This window comes from Lepidochelys kempii, chromosome 1, assembly GCF_965140285.1.
Source record: "Lepidochelys kempii isolate rLepKem1 chromosome 1, rLepKem1.hap1, whole genome shotgun sequence".
NCBI lineage: Eukaryota > Metazoa > Chordata > Testudines > Cheloniidae > Lepidochelys > Lepidochelys kempii.
The window spans coordinates 83,354,635-83,372,624 of record NC_136380.1 but is presented as its reverse complement, the minus strand read 5'-3'; the positions used below and the strand labels follow the sequence as shown (position 1 = coordinate 83,372,624).

Genomic DNA, 17,990 nt, shown 5'->3' with positions numbered 1-17,990 from the left:
CTAAAACACCCTAGCCAAGGTGCTTTGATAACTTCATAATTTTTTCTGATTGATAATTCCTTAAAAGTTTGAAAGTACTATGTATTTACTTTCCATATTTATTTTCTCTAGCATTGTATACAGGTTTGTTTTAGAGTTGCTCATGAGTGCTGGACTGTTGGTGATGCATTTATTCCCTATTTATTAAGGTGCCACCAGACTCCTTGCTGTTTTTTGTGGACTAACACGAACTACCCCAATACATTTATTTCTTGACTACAAACATGCATTGAAATTGTTCCCTCCCTCTTTCTTCCTCTTCTCCCCATCAACCCAAGGGTGGGGAAGAAAGAAACAGTATATAAAGAATCGTATGTATTTTACAGACACATACAAATCCAACAGTTGGCCTAATTTTGGAGCTTACAATTTTCGACATATTGTTACTTTTAAACAAGTATATTATTTTCTTACAGAAAGAGATTTGGGAAAGCCAAAATATGATTTGGATAGAACAGATCCATTAGAAAACAATTATACTCCAGTTCCATCTGTAACAAACATTTCATCTGGCCATTACCCTGTCCCTACGCTGAGTAGCACTATTACAGTTATTGCTCCTACTCATCATGGTAATAACACTACTGAAAGTTGGTCAGAGTTCCACGAAGAACAGTTGGACCACAACTCATATGGAAGACCTCCACTGCCAAAGAAACGCTGCAGAGATTATGATGGTAAGTTCAGATACTTAAACATATGTGCAACAATAGTGGCCAGTCACTGATGTAATTTTGCCCTTCACATCTGTACTGCCCCCTTCTTTTAGCACTCCCACCCCAAAAGCAGTCTCCTTCTACATCCCATTTTCAATCTCTTTTTCTAGCAAAATTCTTAAAAGCTAAACTTACCTTTATAATCACTTATCCTTAAACAACCTCATTGGTTGTTTTCAGCATAGTTTCTGTCCCTTCCACATTACTGGCATTGTTCTTTTATTACATGAACTTATTGGTGGTGATCTCTTACTCGGTACCACTCTCAAACCTAGTTCGGTATTTAATAGTTTTGAGCATAATCACCACCTTATGGCATGATCCTGTTCACGGAACTCTTGGACATTTTGTGGTGTTGGTTTTTTTCTTACCTATCTGCTTATTTTTTTCACTGTCAGTGACCACCTTAAACTTCACATTTTAGGCTCTTCTTCTCGGTACACCACTCTTTTTTTTTTTTTTTTTTCAACTTAAGTGCTGTGTTTATACAGGCAATACCTGAAATCTATATCTTCTACACTATTTAATCATTTTGCACACTTTCTGCCTCTATCAACTCATCTTTCTGGCACAATTGGCATTTGTCTTGGTGAGTCAGATTGATCCAAAGCAGATATCCTCTTAACCAATAAGAATTGCGTTTTTAGCCAGAGTTCCACCAGTCCCAGCTATTTTCTCATGTCAAATCTCACATTGGCAACAGCTGTTGAGGATGTAGGCCAGGTTTACACTAAAACTTTTGCCGAAGTAGTAACGTCTGTTACAGGTGTGATTCTTTTTTGCAAGATTTTTATATTGGCAAAAGCCCTAGTGTAGATGCAGTTATCCTGGCAAAGAAGTGCTTTTGTAGCTCTAAGCTGCTTCTAAACTAGGAGCATTTGTCAGTGTAGGTATACCTGTATACCTTTCTAGTGTGGACTAGGCCCTAGAAGTTTGATTTGATCCCCTACTCAACTTCCATATTTCTCAGGTGCATGAATTTATGTACTTCCACTTCTGAAGTATCATCTTCATCAGTTGCGATTGCTGAAACCTGATTCTTTCTCTTCTCATTTTCTATGGTCACCTAGATATCACTTTACAAAGTTCAGTCTTCTGAAAATATCGAAGATCGCCTAATCATTGTCTGAAAATTATTATCCTTTAAATCATCCTGTGTTTTGTCCATTTCAAAATCTGATACTAAGATCTCAGTCTTCAGAATCTTCCTTGGCGTTGTCTCCCTCTCTGTTCTGATGCTTGTTACCTACATTCCTCTCTCTTCCTTCAGTGGTTAGATTGTTATGTTATGCTGCCCTTACCACCTGGAGCAGCTTTTCTGCCTCTTTAAATCTAATTGACACCCTTATTATCTTTACCAGACACATTTCTTCTCCTTAGTCTAACTACTTTAGTAAAACAGTGAAATCCTACTAACTGAGTTTTCCAGTTTCTGTTCTATCATTCTTCCTGAAACTAGGCCGGGCCACTGTACCCTTTTCTACCCTTATCTGCTAATGGTAAGGATGGAGAAGAATTAAAGCTTGTATCTCTTATTTTACCTGTGGATATTATCTGTTTTAGCAGGTGTTCCTATAATGCTTATGGAGAATATTGCTAGACCCAGTAACATTGTAGCTACCAGTAAAAAGAGAAGAGAATTGCTTTAACTGTCTACTGTACTTATTAAAAAAATCCAAAACCAAAACAAAAAAACTGTTTTTGTTTACTCTCCTGCATGTACATTGTAAAGTGCAACAAAGAATTTTGATGCTTTTGGATAAATATTGCAGGATAGAAATATTTTTATACTTCGACCATTGACTAGTGTTGAATAGTCAATAATTAGATACTAAATATTTTCAAAGGGAGATGTTTTGTCAATCCCAGTTTTTTCTGCACTTAGTTAACACTCCCTCCTACCCCCCAAGTTTGCATTGAACTTACTGATCATGGAAAAATCCATGATTATACTTCAAAAGTCTGGAACTTGCTCTTTCCGGATACTACTTCATAACATCCAAGTTCCCCTCTTTTGCCTCTTTGTTAGAAATTGGCTCTCTCTCTAACAAAGCCTGTTTGTAAATTGAGTAGGTAGAAATCATGCTAAATGACCAGATGTTCACTTCCTAATTTTTAAGTAATTTATATTGTTATGCAAAGGTCTCACATTTCTAAGTGCTACGTTATGTGCAGAATATTTAGTATCTGCTTAAAGATCAAACATCACCTGTTAAATGCTTGTTACATTTAATTGTGCTTTTCATTTCTCAGAAAAGGGTTTCTGTATGAGAGGAGACATGTGTCCCTTTGATCATGGAAGTGACCCAGTAGTTGTAGAAGATGTCAATCTTCCTGGCATCCTGCCTTTTCCAGCACAGCCCCCTGTTGTTGAAGGACCACCTCCACCTGGACTTCCTCCCCCGCCACCAATTTTAAGTCCTCCACCTGTTAATCTTAGACCGCCAGTGCCACCTCCAGGCCCTTTACCACCTAGTCTTCCACCTGTTACAGGTAAAAAATAAATAAAATTTCTTAAGATGCAAAATACCTTTTTTTAATTGTATTTAGTATTGAATAGATTAAAATGGCCTTAAGTAGCTTTTTTTTCTAAAGTGCTTTTAGGACTCTAATTTGCACATCTTAACCTGTGAGTCCTGCAGTATATGTGTGTTAATATTGGTAAAGTGGATTCATTTCATTGGCTCTAATGATACTATCCCTGAAACATTTGATCTCCAAAGCTCAAGTTGCCAGCTTCTGAGAAAACTTTAGAATCCACAACATATGGAGCACTTCATTTGAACTATCAAAGTTAAAGGAACACAGGCAACTTCAAAAATTAAACTTTTGTCTGAAAAATGTTGAACCTGTTTTTACTAGGGATGCCCAACATTATAGAATGGGAAAAGAGGGGGAAAAAAGTGTGCATTTGGAAGTGCTTTGGCTGAGACTTTCAAAGCTGTCTAAGATTTAGATGCCTGTTACTCTTTCATTTTAGTGGGAATTGGGTGTCCAAACCTTTTAGGCAGCTTTGAAATATTCAGCTTTGGCTTGTTGTTGGTTTTGTGACTTTCCCTCTGTTGATGAGTAAGAAGAAAAACAGAACAAAGTACAAATCACAATAATTTGGGAGAACTATTCAAGAACAATTAGTACCTGAAATTATTTTAAACTCTTGAAATGTCTCAATTTCAAATTGATGGTGTAATTTTTCATGATAAATCTTACTATTTCATTTTTTTCAAAGATCACTTCTCTGATGAGTGTCTTTTTGCCAGATCCAATTTTAATACTAAAAATGAATTGATGGGCCAATATCATATTACAACCATCCTCACTAGCACTTGAAATTGTTAGAATCCACTTCGCAGAGAAAAGCATGTGAATAGATTAATAAACTTTCAAATTTTGTCCCTCTGCAAGTGTTCATAAGGCCTGAATCTTCCTAACATTATGTTGCACAAAAGAGAGAAAAGACAAGTTAGATCTTACAAATTCAGTAAAATAAAGCTTCTGTAGTCTGTATGGAACATAACAATTTGACTAGTCAAAAATTTATTTCGACAGATAACGAGGTACTGATTGCAGTTACGGTTACTATGTGCAATTCAATAGAATGTTTGAACTGTTCTTAACCCCTTCTTTCAAACATATTTCTTTGCAGAGGTAGCTGGGGCCTTGCGTAGCTGAGACCATTATCAAGCAAATAAAAATATTAATGTAGTATTTTTCTTTATTTCTGGTTTGACAGGACCACCTCCTCCACTTCCACCTTTACAACCTGCTGGCATGGATGCTCCTCCAAACTCAGCAACCAGTTCCGTTCCTACTGTTGTTACAACTGGTATTCATCACCAGCCACCTCCTGCTCCACCCTCTCTCTTTGCAACAGGTGTAGTACTGACACTTGCTCTCAGTCAGAAATAACTTTCTAAATTCACTGCATTCTGTGTTTGCAAAATAGAATAATATTCATTAATAATATAATCGTATGGCGGTGCTTGATGTTATACTTTTGTTTGGAAAGATAGGTTCGTACCTCTGAAGGTCACATTGTGTTATCAATTTGAAACCCCCTGCTTTTTGTTAACTCTGTCCTGAAACTTTGCATTCAGGTTGTCAGGGTGGGAAGAATTTTTAAAATCTATTTTAATCTATTTTACAAATTCTTTACTTGGCTATTTGCTAGAGTGCTATAATTATACAATTGACTCTTCAATTTCTCATATTAATCTGAGAAAGCGTTAAGCCATTGAGAACTTGGATTTTTAAATCTGCAGGTAATTTTAACTAAACAGTTTCTTTATTACCAGAAACATATGACACAGATGCCTATAATCCTGAAGCTCCAAGTATAACGAACACTTCAAGGCCCATGTACAGGCACAGAGTGCATGCCCAAAGGCCTAATTTGATAGGACTTACATCAGGTGATATGGATCTGCCCCCCAGAGGTACTGCAAAAGATTTTTATACTATTCGTATTCATACTCTTCGTATTCTAGTGCTAATACAAATAGTGGTAACTAAACAGTTATAATGTTAGAAATCATAGCAATATTATAAAGCTTTCTGTTTTTCTACTAAAACCAGTTTATAAATAGGTAAACTGTGAATAATCTGGACTTCCGTGTTACTGATCCATTATTTTGAAGGTTCAGGAAAGCTAGTACAATGAAACCTATTGAGATAATGTAGAGGTTTCACATTTTTTAGCTGTTATAAGTGTTCGCTTAATACATCATGAGACAAATTCAGATAATTTTCCTCCATTTTATAGCAAATAAAACAAGTAAACCATTATGTACTTGTCCACAAGTAGGAAGGCACAATCCTGGCCCTAAAGGTCTTACTGTCCAATAAGACAAGGGAATACAAAGAATGGGAGGTGATGGATACAATCCAAATTTAGATCTGTACATTTTGGTGTGGGGTTGGGGTGGGGCTTCGCAGTTTGGCTTCTCTTTCATAGTCACAAGTTCCACTCCCTTGCTAGTGCCTAGTTTTTTGGTTCTCAGTAGTGCCCCATTTACAATTAGCCCCTTCTCCAATTCTCTGCTACCTCATAGTGTAATATAGACTCCCACAAAAATAGTGGCAGGATCAGAGCAGTGCACAGAATGCTGTGAACAGGATGGGTCCAGTCTGTGGCAGATGCCTTCTGCCTCATTTAGCGTTCGTACAAAAATTTCTCGAATAGAGGCAATATAGATGAGATTAGGTTATTTATGATACAGTGATAAACTGAGATTAGGAGGAAACTTCCTGTATGAGCAAGATGAAATCTTTCTTTAATTGTCAATATGGGAATTAAACAGAATGCTGGATTAGCTGAGATCACTAGTTTGAGCAAATAAAGGAGTTCTTATGATCTAAAAATCAAAAGGCATCTTGTAATCTCAGGGTGAAGTCAGTTAATAGTTATGAACAACAAAAGTCTTACGACAACAAAATGCACAGAAAATATAAATTAAAAATTTATGCAATCTCCCATTTACATATAGAAAAACCTCAGAATAAAAACAGTATGAGAATTGTGGTGGATTCTGAGTCCAGGAAAAGATCAATTGGTGCAGGAGATGGAGGAATTCCTACAAAGAAGGCTTGGTTTGACAAGTGAGTGCTCGTCATTAAAACTATGTTCAGTTTAATAATGCTGTTGAACTTTAGGGGAGTTCTTGTTTCCTGCTCTGAAATGAACTGGTTGGAATGTTCTTGGGCCTCTGAGGTAACCGTACATTCTGTAGGCCCTCAAGCTTGTACAGCTGGCATAGAAGATCAAATATCTTAAAAATGAGGTGATTTAACATGACTCATGTTAGAGGGATGAGACACTAAGTGTGATAGCCCAGCATGAGTTTCCATTTTATTTCCATTCCTTTTAATGGTGAGATAAAGTTGAGAGGTCTGAAAAGTTACCTTCCAAGTGGGATGCTCTTATTTACATATGTGATTTACATATCTAATTGATATTGTTTTGACTTAAATATTGACTTGAGTAGATAAACATTGAAAACTTATCACTCTGCTCTTTTTAGCCAACCTATCACCTTTTCCACACAAAAACTGTTCTTTAATGACAGGAGTGTAGTAGTGTCGGATTCTTCATACATCAGTCAGGATTTTGATTTTGCGTACTTGGGAGTGAAAAAATTAGATTAGAATATTTTTCATCTGGCCAACGATTCAAATTTTTTTAAACCACTTGTTGCTTAAAAGTCTATAAAATGTCTTGAATTCTGATTGACTTGATTTTCAATTTTATTGCAGGCAAAACTTTAACAGAACAAACAATCCAGGTTTTCAGAAGAAGGTGCAGTTTGGAAACGAGAATACGAAGCTTGAATTGAGGAAAGTTCCTCCAGAACTTAACAATATCAGCAAACTTAATGAGCACTTCAGCAAATTTGGAAACTTAGTCAACTTACAGGTAAAAGCCACAAAATTCAGTGTTCTGTGATAATTTCTTAGATTAAAGGGACTCACAATTGGGAAAAAAATAAGCGTGGGCTCTTTTTTTTTGCTGCTTTATAATTAATGAAAGCCTGAAAGCTTTTGCATTTTTTCTACCTATTTTTTTTTTTTTACTTTCAAATTATTATTAATATAAAGTCTTCTCTTTTGTTTTTCATGGAAATCTCCTTGTAAGTTCAAAAACGAGAGCTTCCTCAGTCCTTAAATGAAGGTTCCAGAGGTTTATATTTTAACTAAGATCTTCCCCTCAGCTATTTAGTCTGGCACTTAAGATAAATAATTTAAAACTTTTAAAACCAATCTGACCAAACAGTCCTTTCCCTCCTCAACTGTAATAATCAAGCTATTTTCCCAACCTTCCACAGTTTTTCAGGATAATTGGAGTATACAAGACCTGGATTTCTCAACTTCCATAATTAATTTATGGTTTCTTCTTGACATTGACACGTACACAGAAGACTGGTAGACTTTTTAACCAAGCATATTTAAAAATAGAAAATATGAACAATGGAGTGTAGATATGTGATGAATATTCAAGTACCGTCACATCAATTGCTGCTTAGAAATATACATATGAAATATCAATATTAACTTTTTGCTCTTGTACCCGGTCTCTCAGACTAGATCAGAGATGCTCACTGTTGCCCTCCATCATGTTTGACTGCACATTCAATGCATGGTACACAGACCATCCTCTAGTTAACCTGAGGTGCCAGATCTTTATATGTACAGACACTCCCTTGCCCCAACTTCACATTGTGAAGAGACCACAACATACTCTTATCTTTTTATATAGTGGTGCCATTTAGAAAAAATATTCTGCATCCACCTTTCTGCTACGAGGTAGACAGCCTAGTCTACCCTCTCCATTCTCCCTATACATACAGGAAACTCCACTATAACATGCAGCTGCCTTTATCCTAACTCTCTCTTTCTTAAAATCTTATACATCAGAGTACCATAGTTTAAGCAAGTAGTATGATTCAGCAAGATGAATAACCCAAGTCTTTCTGGCTGCTCATGTTACTTCTAAAGGCTTTGGCTTTTATTCTTCAAGGTGTGCAAATATATATTAAAAATCGAACTGGTCTTATATAGCCAAACATCAAAACCTGGTAAAGAGATTGAGTTTCCACGTAATTCCTGTAATGACTATGTATAGAATCTTCCTTACTGTGAGGTAATCTCCCCTCAGCCTTCCCAGTGGCTACATTTTTTTTGTACATTAATTTAAAACTGTGTGAAATATTAGGGTATTTGACCATTTAGCAGCCTTCTTTGTTTTGTTCAGTTTTTTTTAAACAATCTTTGGTATGCGTACATTTACTTCAGCTTTCAGATAAAGTTGCTTCTTGACATTAAGGATGTTTATCTGTTAATTTCCTTGTGGCTTTCAAAACATTGGGCTGGAGTAGAGTTCCGAGCTTCTGCAATGTCCCCATCTCTTCGTGGCCTGCAAAATGTAGGAGCTCTGCATTGTTGCTGGGTCCCCACGCTTCTCCTTAGAAACTCTTACGTACATGCTTTGCTGGCTTTGTCTGGTCTCTGGAAGCTTGTACAGCTCTTCAAGTTTTCTCAGGAGCCTGAATTCCTCCATCATTACAAGGATTCCACCTCTCCTTGCCCTGTATAGTATTTATAAAATATACCTAGGCCTAATGCACATCATTACGTTGGACAAGGCAGACTTTAAAACAATTCATTTTGTTAAAATTGGCCTATGCATTGCATTTTACTATGTTTAGTTATATAAAATGTTTCCAGATACGCTATTTTTGCTAGACAGCAAAAACTTCTAAAATTTCAAAATATAACTTTAAACTAACTGTAATATAAATTGTTTGATCTATTAATTGCTTTTTTATTTGAGTGACTTGGACGTAATCTCGTATGCCTAGTGACACGTAAGGCAACCCAGTATTCCCACCCTTGTCCAGCGCAAGATGTTTGATTCCATCGCAAGTTGTCTCCATAATGGCAGCATTATTTCTGATTGTCCTTTGATTAGTCTGTCTTTTGTCCTGCATGCTCTTTTCCCTCTAGGTGGAATCCAGTGTAAGACTTAGGTTGTACTTCTGCCACAGGATAGCCTGATGACATGGCCAAACCACCGTAGCTGTCTAATTATTGAGAAGGCAGTCTACTGACACATGCAGCACAGCGCTTCCACTTTGTTTTCACAGTCTGTCTGATAAATTCCCAAGATTCTTCTTAAATAAAGTTGGTGGAATATATTCAGCTTTCTGTTGTGTACTTTCACCATCTGCCATGTTTTTGAGGCATACTGTTCTGTCAAAAGAACAGTAACTTTGTATAATATCATTTTAATGTGTAGCTGTGTCATCTTACTCCCCAGATGTTTGACAGATGAGAAAATGATCCACTACTTTCTCAGTTCTTGCCTTCAGTTTTTTAGTGAGCTGGCCATTAGCAGATATTGTACTTCCAAGATAGACAGAAGTCATCAACTCTTGACAGTGCTCTCTCTTATCTCCGTGGTTTTGGTCTTCTGCATACTGAATGAATCCCACTTTAGCAGCTTCTGCTTTTATGCTCATTAACAATTCTTTTTATTCCATCCAAGTTTGTATCCAATATGACTACAGTAACTCCTCGCTTAACATTGTAGTTATGTTCTTGAAAAATGCCAGTTTAAGCGAAACTGTGTTAAGCGAACCCAATTTCCCCATAAGAATGGAAATAGGGCAGGGTTAGGTTCCAGGGAAATTATGCCTTACTGCTAAATGATGAACTAGCACTCGGCTGAGCCCTCGAGGATTAACACATTGTTAATGTAGTCTCACACTCTACCAGGCAGCACTAATGGAGGGAGGAGACGCAGCATGGCAGAGAGAGACGTGTGTGTGTGTGAGAGAGAGAGACGCGCATTGCCCCTCTAAGTACGCTGACCCCACATTGCCTTTTTAAGTAGATCAGCAAGTTGAGACAGCAGCTGCTGCCAGCAAGCTCCCTCAGTCCTGAGCCCTGTTGTGTGTTCCCCCCTGCTCTGTGGAGATGCGGTACAGGGGGAGGGGGACACCCCGACATTAGCACCCCTATCTCTCTCTCTCTCTCTCCCTCCCTCACTTCCCCACCACAGCAAGCAAGAGGCTCCCGGGAGCAGCTCCAAGGCAGAGGGCAGGAGCAATTGGGGGAGGGACAGCTGAACTGCTCAGCAATTGATAGCCTGCTGGGTGGCTGCCACACAGGGAACTTACGGGAGCTGGTCCACCCTGATTCCAAGCCCCTGCCAGCTAGCTCCAACAGGCTGCCCTTTCTGCAAGCAGTGGACAAAGCAGGCAGCTGCCAAATGATGTTATAAGGGAGCATTGCCGAACTTTAAACAAGCATGTTCACTAATTGATCAGCGACGTAACATTAACCAAGATGACATTAAATGAGGAGTTACTGTATATAGTTTGTAAAATCTAAGTCTCGCAGCTTATCTCTCATCCAAACAATGCCTGTGTCTTTGGCAGCAGCAGTTGCTCTTCTCATCACAAAGTCTGTGACAGTGCACGGGAGCAACAGGGATAGTATGCAACCCTGCTGTATACATCAGTAACAATTTTAAACTATTCTGTCTCCATTTGTCACACACAGTTTTTACCAAATTAACAATCATTGCTGGAATTTCATAGTGTCTGAGTATCCTCTAGAGGGCTTTTCTGTGGACGTTATCAAATGCTCTAGTAAAATCAAAAGTTTAAAATAATCTTTCTTTCTCAATAGCTCTTCTCAGTGTGAAAATCTGGTCTGAACACAACCTACCAGATTGAAATCTAGCCTGTCCCAGAGTACTTTTTCAAAAGCAGTTTTCATCCTATTCAAAATGGTAGTGCAAAACAGTTCTTCGGATACCGATAGGAGTGGTACCTCCCTGCAGTTATCACAAATAAGCTAGTCCCCCTTTTTAAGGATTTCATAGATGACATATCTTCTCCAGTCTTCAGGACAGATCTCCTTTCCCCAAGCTATTCTATACAAGCTACCCATGTAATTCACCATAATTTCCTCTCCTGCTTTTAACATCATCTGTCTTATCATAACCTGATGTTTTACCACTCTTCAGCTGGTTTATGACCTCAGTTACTTCCTCAAAGGCAATTACTTCTAGTGATATAGGTAAGTCTGCTATTTCTTCACTTCTTTGAGTGTGTTAGTGGTTCTAGCTGGGTGAGCACAGTCTCGAAATATTCCATTAATCTGTTCACAAACCTTCCTCTCCAATTAAAATGGTACCATCTCGAGCTTTCATGATGCCACAACAGTTTGAGAATTGTGATGTCTGTTGTTTAGCTCTTTGAAAAAGATTTTTAGAATACCTTGCCTTGTACACCACCTCGGTTTCTTTTGCTTCATTTTCCATTCATTTTCTTATCTGTTCTGGCTGATCTTTTAACTTCCTTGTCTTTGTCTGCATGCTCTTATTGCAGGATAGCTCTTTTACTATGGTCTCATGCGTGCTGAATTCTCTTCTTTAGTTCTTTCATCTCTTCAACTAACCTCCATGTGTTTTGGTTGGGGCCATTCTGCTTTCTTATATCTTCTCACCTCCACTGTCGTCGTGGCTCCATCCACACTTGATTCTTCAAAAATTTGCCTGTATAGTTTTCCATACATAGTTTTCTGATTATAACCATCATTATGAAGCTGCTACTGAATAAGTTCTGTTATGCCAGAAGAGGGAATAATTAGTCATTTTTCTCAGCTGTTTGGAAGATACAGAAGATACAGGACTTTTTGCCAAGTGACTACTCACTGGTCTACATGTGTATGTATACTGAGACCAGTATATAGGTTTACTTTTATACTGCGATGTTGTGTATATATCTTGGCATCACTAAGCTATATATACTGTAGAAACTTGGGATATTTCAATTGTGTGCTGGATATTTCAATTTAAAATACAAAAAAGCAATCTTGGAAGGCGTGATGGTGGTGAAGTTTTAATAATACATTGGGAAGATACTAATAAAATTTCTCTTAGGCTTGATTTGTTGCACATAGATTTGTAATTGACTGAAAAGAGAGCAGGCTTGTTATCCTTGGGTGTCCTCGCATACAATTATATATACAGAAACCACGTTAAATCAGAGTGCAGATATATATGAACTCCATAATATTGTGTCCCATAAGATTAGTTTGTACTTCTTTTTTTTAATTGTTCAATAGCAAGAGGCACTAATTTTCAGTAAGGACTATTTGTATATAAAGGTGTCTGGTTTAAAATTGGTGTGTTTTAATTTACAGGTATGTAAGTAACCTCATATCTTTTCTTTGACTCCCTGTCTTTAATAACAGCCAAACTGACTTCTGTAAACTAATACTAACAATAAATATTTTAAGATTAAAGTTACGAACACCAAATACCTAACTGATACTGCATTTAAATTGGAAGCTTTTGAGTTCCTGAAAATAATGGTTTCATGGTAGTATTGACCGACATGTCAGTTTAAGTATGTTTTTTAGGAACTGCTGTGTAAGTTTGACTTTTCAGTATGAAATCTTAGGTTGCCTATCATGGTGATCCAGAAGGTGCCCTTATCCAGTTTGCCACCCATGAAGAAGCAAAGAAAGCTATATCAAGCACAGAAGCAGTATTAAATAATCGCTTTATTAAAGTCTATTGGCATCGAGAAGGCAGTGCTCCACAAATGTCAGCTACCATGCAAAAGGTAAAGGAGTTAAGTCTGTGTACTGGAATTTATCTAAATGTTGTTAAAATTTGTCATTGCAATTAAATTACTAGAATATAGACAAGACAGTTTAATAGTATAAATTTTAAAAGAACAGTAACTACAAACACTAGGAGTAACTGATTTTATTTAGGTTTCAGAGTAACAGCCGTGTTAGTCTGTATTCGCAAAAAGAAAAGGAGTACTTGTGGCACCTTAGAGACTAACCAATTTATTTGAGCATGAGCTTTCGTGAGCTACAGCTCACTTCATCGGATGCATACTGTGGAAACTGCAGAAGACATTATATACACAGAGACCATGAAACAATACCCCCTCCCACCCCACTCTCCTGCTCGTAATAGCTTATCTAAAGTGATCATCAAGTTGGGCCACACACACACACAAAAACTCACTCTCCTGCTGCTCTCCTTATTAGTCATTTGCTAGTTTAACCTAAAGTAAATGGTGAATTCTTGGTCTCTGAATCATGATTTGAGGACTTCAGTAGCTCAGCCAGAGGTTATTGATCTATAATAGGAGAGGGTGGGTGAGGTTCTGTGGCCTACGATGGGAAGGTTAAACTAGATGATCACGATAGTTCCTTCTGGGCATTAAAGTCTGAGTCTGAGATATATAGGTATCCATGAATATGAATTTATGCACAAAAATCCCTTGAGTGTTAAGTCCAATTACTGTAAATACTATGCAATTACTCAATGAAGGTGCTTCTTTTGGTAGCAAGGGTAAAATTTTATAATGGTAGAAAGGAAATACTGTAAATTTAAAAGGCAACAGTAGCAGCTTCATTGTACCTTTATTGGTCTACATAGGCAGCAATCCCCTATTGTTAGTATGTTAGTGTGCTTTGATTTAAAAGATTTTTTTTTTCTTCTTTTGAAGGTAATACAGCCTTTAGTTCAGCAGCCCAGTTTACCAGTAGTGAAGCAGTCGGTCAAAGAGCGATTAGGTCCTGTACCTGCAAGTAATATTGAGCCCGCAGAGGCTCAGAGTGCCAGTACAGAAATTGCTCAGGTATGTATAGCTTGCCAAGAGAAATGTCTGTGATAAGTAATTAAAATAATATCTTTCCTCATGATATGTTTGTAATGTTTTCATAACTCAAAAATGTATGCATAGATATAATGTAGTTGTAGAGGACACCATATAAAAATGTGCATTTATCACATGAATGTATCTGTATTTTTGTATGAGTAACATTTCTGGAGAGTCTTTCTAAATCTAATGATATTTGGCTAGTTCTGTTTGGGTTTGCAGCACTGCAGAAGATTATCTCATAGTTTTTCAATGAAATTTTCTAAAAACTTGAAAACATTTCTGTCCATGTTATATATTTAATAAAGAAACTACTTTTTTCAGCATTTTGAAATCAGCTTTTGTTTTTTGATAACCTAGCTATCTCTCTTGCATCACCCTGAGTTGCAACATAGTGGTTGGTATGGCAGTGGCTCTGAACTCATTTTAAAGACCAATTTTTAGATGCTGAATACCTAATTTTTGTTATATGTTGCTATGTTGGACAGAGTAAATCTTGTCACAGTTCTGGGGAATGGATTAAATTTGTTGAGCTATTTCTATCTTCCCATTGCTAAAGCACTCGGGCACATCATGAAAAGTAATCTTTCACAGAATAATAAAACAGTAGTATAAAGATTTCACAACAGAATAATTTGCATATTATCAGGAAAAAAAAAACCCTCTAATAAAATAGGTTAACTAAAAGCTTGACCAAATAAAGCTTTCACCTTTAAATTTCTAATGTATTGGAACAAACGTAGGTCATACAATTGATATCCTTTTATTTTGTTGTATATAATCCTGTTCTGATTGTACAAGTATTTTCTTAATATTTGCATTAAATTGTGAAACAGCTAATACTTGCACAGTGTAGCATTTGTTAAGAATTGTCACGTTAAACGTTTTTTGTTTCAATATTCACTCATTTATTTTAGGTAGCAAAATATGTGGTAGAAATCAAGATAAATAGGAAACCAAATATACTTGTCCAATTCATCTCCTAAATGTCAGTCCACTGTAGTAAAAGCCGTGGAAACTATTGAGTCCACTTTCTTGGAATTCACTGTGCCTTCATAGAGCCCTGTTGACTTGCAGGGCTGGACCCAAACTGTCTGCATGAGCAAAATTTTAAACACATTAGTAAGGCCACGTCTGCGCTCTACAAGTTCTGCAGCAATGCCGATATAGTGTAGACACTTCATGCATCGATGGAAGGGGTTTTTCCATCAATGTAGTTAATTCACCTCTCTGAGACAGGGTAGCTTTGTTGACAGAGGAGTTCTTGTTGACCTAGCTGCGTCTAAAGTGTGGGTTAGGTTGACCGTACTGTGTTGCACAGGACATGAAATTTTTCACAGCCCTGAGCGACATAGTTAGCCTGATCTAATTTTCAGGTGTGGAGCAGGTCTAGGACAGCTGCTTTCTCATTAAATAAGAGAACATGTATTTTCATTTTGTACCAAATACATGGGAGAACTCATACCTGTGCAGGTTGGAAAAGGATGGGGCATCTAAATGTAAGATCTTTGTTCCCTAACTTGAGTGCTAATGCAGAATATTCTTAGAGGAGATAGAGCTTTCCAAATGAAGATGGGCTATTAGTGTTGCCAACTTTTTTCAGTAACCATTATCTTTGGGTTTTAACTGTCTCCTCCTCCTGAAGTCACATACTTAGATTCTTGATGATGATGGTTGTCAGTAATTGCTCCTGTTGAACCTGCATTGAAAATGGTATGAGGTGCTATCCTGTGGTGGGTTTTGTCCTATCTTCACAGTTAGACTGCTTGGAGCACTGTTTTAGGGGACTAGTCATTAACAGGTGGCAGAGATAGGTCAGATTCTAGTTCATATGGTGCTTAACTTGTCTGCAGAAGCAGTTAGAATCTTCACCTGCCAAAAATCAACAGATCTAATCGATGTTTCAGGCTTTTGACAGTCAATATCTTTGCCAGCTCACCAGCAGCATTACGAACAGATGGTCAGCTTGTGGTTTGGAAATGTTTCCAAGAATTTTTAAGGAGGCAAAGCACCATAGTACACACTATGATTCCTGAAAGATTGCAAGATTAATTTCTATCTTTAAATACTCTTCAAGTATTGGATCATGTCTATAAGTAGACATTTTCAGCATCGGACAATTACTTTATCCGAAAACCTTAGTTTAGAATTCAGAAAATGCAGAAGTCCTGAAAGCACCTCTTTGCAATTGATATCTGGAAACTGCAACTTATAATGTTCTAACTTGAGCAGGATTTCCTTTTAAATTGTGATTTATTTGTAAGTGCCTACAGAGATACTCCTTGGTCTGCTAGTGTGAAACATACTTTTTCCAAAATAAGGCCCCCTGATGCTACAGTTGGATGCGTTTGGGCAAATCCTTGTCATGTCAGTTCATTTTGGAATCAGTGCCTATCTTACCAGACAGTTCTTATATTCAAGGAATATATCTTATACCATTTTACCTGGATTGTCACACTTAAAATCTGATAATTTTTAATCTTAAAAAAAATCCTCCAGACTTTGCAGAACCCTTTTTGTTATAGTCTGCATTCAGCATTGTACAGTTAAAACTTTAGCACTTAGTTATAATCTTATACAATTACACAGGGTTAGAAAAGAACTAATTATTTTTTCTTCTTGTTAGAATGTGACTAAATTATCTGTGAAAGATAGACTGGGTTTTGTGTCAAAACTGCCTGCTCCAGCAACAGAGAAGGTAAGAAAATGCATGTCTGATTATTCCTTCTACTCACATTTGTATATCAGCTGTATCCTTGATACAAAATTAATTTTGTTTCAACTTTGTCCTTATCATAAATACCTAATTGAAGCACAATTAACCAGTGCTTTGGAGCTGTGCTCCAGCTCCGCTCCAGCTCCAGGCAAAAACCTGCGGCTCCACTGCTCCGGAGCTGCTCCGCGGGCTCTGCTCCAAAGCCCTGCAATTAACTGCTAAAAGTAATCTCAGAGAAAGTATACAGCAAGTATGCTTTGCTTAATGAATGGTTAAATTGCAATGGGAATAAAATGCAATGGGGCATGTACTACTATTTCACATTTTGAACTTCAGATATTGGGTTGTATGCTTTCTACTACAAACAATTTGTCTGAACTCCTTCTAGAATATCTATTCTAGAGCCTAAATTGTTAGCACGTTACTTGGTTGAACTTAAATTGCAAATACATTTTTAAGTAATATTTAAGTAGTTTAGCTGGTCTCTCCTTTTTTGTTAAATGGCTTCTGATTAATCTTTGTTTCTGTGTGTCATGGCAGTAGTAGCCAAAATTTCAGGAGATAAGACTGGATTTAAGGCAAATATCAGCATTTTTTTCTTTCATTGGTTTCCTGCTGTTTGTGAAGCAGACTGTCCTGAAGGCATTTGTAGAAGTACAGTTTGGAGGAGTGGAATTTTTTGTAACTAGTTAAAGCAGCATTTCATCTCATCTCTGATTGGCCCACTAAGGCACTTCTTATGGGCTTTCACAATTGACATTGATAATAAAGCTTCGATTTTTTTCTACTCTCAACACATCTACTCTAGAAAATACTTTTCTAGTGGAAGGAGTAGAGGTAATAGTAGAAAAAAGTTGTAATGCCCTTTTTGTGATACATTTCAGTTGTAAATCCCTCTTTTATTTGTAGCTGACCTTCTAATTCATTTCTTTCTGCTGTTTCCTTCCTGTTACTGTTTTCTCTTGGTATCATTTTTTTTTTATGGAGTACATACATGGCTGACCAGTGGACTCACCAGCAATCTGTATGCAGCTTTTAATTTTAACTTTCTCCTAAGTTATATTGAAGCTATTTAAATGCCCTTTATATAGATGCAGTGGCCTCCTAATGAGGCAAGTAAGGTCATACCTGCATTTTTGTGGTATTTATTTATACATGGGTATGACCATTCCAAAGTAGCCTAACTAGCTAAAGCAGATAGTTGATGTAATGCTGCATTTTTGTTTATCATTTAACTCCAATCTACTGCAAACATGTTTACTTTAATTTTGATATGGTAATGAATTATAATCAAAGGAGGCAAAAGGTGTCTATATTGTGGAAAAGCCA

The 17,990-nt window shown here is 37.1% G+C and overlaps 1 protein-coding gene across 4 annotated transcripts in view; it reads left to right on the top strand.

The window, feature by feature from the left end:
- RBM26 (RNA binding motif protein 26) overlaps positions 1 to 17,990 on the top strand; it is a 115,336-nt gene that overhangs the window by 35,319 nt on the left and 62,027 nt on the right. For all 4 annotated transcript variants that reach the window (XM_073347394.2, XM_073347385.2, XM_073347403.2 and 1 more), the window contains exons 6-14: positions 456 to 716; positions 3,009 to 3,248; positions 4,489 to 4,629; positions 5,051 to 5,191; positions 6,242 to 6,353; positions 7,008 to 7,167; positions 12,725 to 12,889; positions 13,793 to 13,924; positions 16,572 to 16,643. In XM_073347394.2, the coding sequence (XP_073203495.1) occupies positions 456 to 716; positions 3,009 to 3,248; positions 4,489 to 4,629; positions 5,051 to 5,191; positions 6,242 to 6,353; positions 7,008 to 7,167; positions 12,725 to 12,889; positions 13,793 to 13,924; positions 16,572 to 16,643 (1,424 nt within the window). The remainder of the gene's footprint in view (positions 1 to 455; positions 717 to 3,008; positions 3,249 to 4,488; positions 4,630 to 5,050; positions 5,192 to 6,241; positions 6,354 to 7,007; positions 7,168 to 12,724; positions 12,890 to 13,792; positions 13,925 to 16,571; positions 16,644 to 17,990) is intronic.